The 3,544-nt window shown below is 59.8% G+C and overlaps 1 protein-coding gene across 1 annotated transcript; it reads right to left on the reverse strand.

Moving 5' to 3' along the window:
- Window positions 1–403: 403 nt before the first annotated feature.
- On the reverse strand, window positions 404–3,336 carry APOA4 (apolipoprotein A4). The gene is made up of 4 exons (XM_007060463.3): window positions 3,225–3,336; window positions 2,666–2,760; window positions 2,224–2,350; window positions 404–1,605 (listed from the first exon to the last, which is right to left on the reverse strand). Exons 2-4 carry the CDS (start codon window positions 2,712–2,714, stop codon window positions 678–680), a joined length of 1,104 nt encoding a protein of 367 aa, XP_007060525.2. The 5' UTR covers window positions 2,715–2,760; window positions 3,225–3,336; the 3' UTR covers window positions 404–677.
- Between the last annotated feature and the right edge of the window lie 208 nt (window positions 3,337–3,544).

Consider the following 3,544-nt stretch of genomic DNA (forward strand, 5'->3'; position numbering starts at 1 on the left):
CAGAGGACATCCCAGCATAGGGCTTTCAACTGGTGAGAAGAAAGAAAGAAAGAAAGAAAGAAAGAAAGAAAGAAAGAAAGAAAGAAAGAAAGAAAGACCAGCCAATCTTTCTCAGTCTCCCCTCATCCAGCCTAGTTTATCCCCCAGTTTCTTGTTCAGACTCACTGGAGTGCACTTGGCTCATTAATTTAACAAATCAGGCACTTCCTCAAGCCACTAGAGCTGGAAGGGACAGCACCTCTCTCCCCACCCCTCCACCCCCGTGCTCCCAAGGAAGAACTTATGGCCTCTGCAGAACCAGTAGGAGCAGAATGAGTGCCTTATCGGTCAGGCTAAGAGAGGGACAGAGTCGCCATGTGCATTGCTGTGTTGCAGTTTTATTTCAGCAGATACAGTAGGTGCAATTTTGGAGTGAGGGCAAGTGCAGGAAAGTCAGTAGCAGCACAGACAGACAGTCATCTAGCATGTGCAGGTCCCCTGGCATTCACGGCTCCGGGTCCCTTTCCCGCTCTGTGGCCTGAGCTGCAGAAAAGCCAACATGCCCTGAGCCTGTCCTGGGGCTGGTTCCCGTGCTCTTCGCCCCGGCTCTGAGGTAGACAGCGGCTTGTCTTGTGCAGTGGAGGTGAGGGTGAGCAGGTGGTGATAGGAAGCGAAGCCTAGTCTGCTCAGGGACCCCCTCAATTTTCAATCTGCTTGATGGTGCTAAAGAAGGCGGCGACCTTGTCCCGCACGTCCTTCTCCAGGAAGCTGAGATGATCCTCCACTTCCCCAGCGTAGGGGCCCAGCTTCTGCTTCATCTCCTCCACCTTCTGCACCAGCTGCTTGTTGAAGGCCTCCCCGTAGGGGCCCACGGTTCGGCGGAACTCCTCAATCTTCTGTTCCATCTGCCCACTCAGGCCCTCCACGTAGGGGCCCAGGGACTGGCGGAGGCCCTCAGCATCCGTGCGCAGCTTCTCCTTCAGCTCCTCGGTGTAAGGGTTCAGCTTTAGGCGCAGCTCTTCCGCGCTCTCCGAGAGCTTGGCCCGCAGGTCCTCTGCGCCCTTCTTCATCTGGAAGGACAGGCCCTCGAGCTGGCGATTGAGCTTGTCCTGCACGTCCTGGGCGTAGGGGGCCAGCTGCTTGCGCAGCTCCTCCATGTTCTGGTCTATCTTGACTTGGAGCTCGTCAGCCAAGGGCACCAGCTTCTCTTTCATGTCTGCTACGTTTTTGTCAATCTGCTCCTGGAGCTGCTCGGCATAGGGGGCCAGGGCTGCCTGGAGGCTGTCCACATTCTCCTGCAGCTTGTCCCGCAGCTCTTGGGCGTAGGGGGCCAGCTGCTTGCGCAGCAAGTCCGCATTCTGGTTGACCTGGCCACGCAGCTCCTCGGCATAAGGGCTCAGCTTGAGCTGCAGGTCTTGGATGTTCTTGCTGATCTGCTGGTGCACTTCGTCAGCGTAAGGGGACAGCTTGAGGCGCAAGTCCTCCAGCTCCTTCCGGATCTGCTCCTTCAGCTTCTCCGAGTCCTGGCTCAGCTTGGCATGCAGCTCGGTGGCGAAGGGGATCAGCTTCTTCTGCAGGTCCCCCGCATAGGAGTTGACGTTCTGGAGGTTGTCCTGGAAGAGGGTGCTGCGGGAGCAGGGGAAATGAAGCTCAGCACCTTGAGTGTCTTTCATTGATTCACTGACCACTCAAGCACTGCCCCCCCCCCCCGCAGCTCCTGTCCCCTACCCTGTGCCCTTGCAACTACACCTCACACATCTAGCGGCATTTCCAGGGCACCCATCTCTGTGCTCTCACCCCTGTTGGAGCAGCCCTTGGCTGCAGACCTGCCTCTCAGTGCCTTTAGGGAACCCCATCTCTTCCAGCTACCCTGCTCCTGACTTTGGGGGGAGGCGATGTTTCCCTGCAAGCCTGTTGTCCCCATTGGTTTGCATGAGAGTGGGTCTCTCCCGCTTAGAGGGGCAGTGGGTCTGGCAGACCATAAGCCCTTGTTACGTCAGGCAGCTGGCTTCTCTTTCATGGCTACTTTGTGCTCTGGTGTTACTGTTTATTCTAGTTGGAGCTCCTAGAGCCAGTGCAGAGAAACAGGGACCAGAGCTTTATTCTCTCCACCTGTGCCAGCCCCAGGAACTGCTCAGGTCCCATCCCTCCCACGGGTGCCAACACACCCCTCCCTACGGATCCCGGCGTCACCCACCCACATTCCCCCGTGGGGGCTAGGGGCCTGCTCTCCAGTGCACTCACTTGAGCTGCTTGCTGATTTCAGATTGCTGGATCTGCTCCATGGTCTCCTTGGCATTGCCGGTCAGCTGTGTGAAGTAATTCCAGACCACATCGGCCACCTGCTGGGCACTGACGTCTGCCTGGGCCCCTATGGAGAAACAAGAGCGCCAGTGCTCAATGCCATGTGCAGCCAGCCCTATGCCTGCCCCACCCCCCTCCTGTTCCCAGGGGTTTCCTTTCCATCCAGACTCGCAGGGATAGCCCAGTCACATGCCTGAGGCCATGTCTCCAGGTGAGGCCCCCCTCACTCCCTGGAGCCAACCCGAGCAGGGCAGGAGCAAAGAGTCCAGAATGGCCATGGCTCTGCAGAGCAGCATGCTGGGACGGGGACAGGAGGCAGCCCCAGAGGGCCCCCGGCCCCGAGGGCTGCACCAGCCCAGCAGGAGAGGCTGCTCTCCCTTACCTGTGATGGCGAGAAGTGCCAGAGCAAGGGTGGCAGCCTTCAGAGACATCTTGCGCTGTTTGTGCTCAGGGACTGGCCAGGCAAAGTGAGCCACGCTGCAGAGAGAACAAGATGCGTCAGTCTCCCTGTGCACCCTGACCCTGCTCTTCCCGCAGTGCCCCCACCCTGAGCTGAGCCCCTCGCTGTCACAGGGCAGGGTCCGCTTGAGGTTCTGCCCCTCCTCCAGTCCCCCCTGTCCCTGTCCCCCCCGAAGCACCCCTTCTTCCTGCCGGGCTGAGCTTCCCGCAGCTCAGCCATGACTGCTGCCGACCTGGGAACAGCTGCAGAGGCTGGGATCCCAGTGCCCATCTCACCCACCCACTGACTCCTCTGGACAGACCCGTAGCCACCCGTCTCCCTGGCTGCACCCCTGGTCAGATGCCCCTGCAGCCTTTCCCCTGCAAGGCACTGTGCAGCCAAGAGCCAGGGACAGGGACCACTGCGGCCGTCTCAGGGCTCTGCCGCAGCTCCCTGCCAGAAGGGTTAGGCTGCCTGCTGCTCCCCGTCCCAGCCCGCTGACCTGTGCTGTGCTGCTCCTCGGCTGTGCCCTGCCGGCCTGTATTTATACCGCAGCCAGCAGCCCCCAGCCGCTTCCACGCAGGCTGGTGACACAGTCCCCAGTGCTTGGACTTTAGTAAGGGCCCAACGTGGAAGCTCCTGACGTGTGCGCGGGTGTGTCGTTATCTGCTGGGACGCGATGCTGGAGATAGCGGGGGAGCACTGCAGGGAACCAGGTGCAACGGCACGGCAGCCAACGGGTGTGGAAACGGGAGAGGGAAATGCAGAACTAGACCCCGCCCGGGCCATTTGCTGGGCTCGTGTCTGGGACTTTCCACTGAG

Source organism: Chelonia mydas, chromosome 22 (assembly GCF_015237465.2).
Source record: "Chelonia mydas isolate rCheMyd1 chromosome 22, rCheMyd1.pri.v2, whole genome shotgun sequence".
NCBI lineage: Eukaryota > Metazoa > Chordata > Testudines > Cheloniidae > Chelonia > Chelonia mydas.

Bases quoted from the DNA above. Each gene is read 5' to 3' on its own strand.
- APOA4 (XM_007060463.3), bottom strand. From the start codon at position 2,714: ATGTCTCTGAAGGCTGCCACCCTTGCTCTGGCACTTCTCGCCATCACA. The intron at 2,351-2,665 runs GTAAGGGAGAGC...GTTTCTCCATAG, and splicing joins GGCACTTCTCGCCATCACAG to GGGCCCAGGCAGACGTCAGT. The intron at 1,606-2,223 runs GTGAGTGCACTG...CTGCTCCCGCAG, and splicing joins GAAATCAGCAAGCAGCTCAA to CACCCTCTTCCAGGACAACC.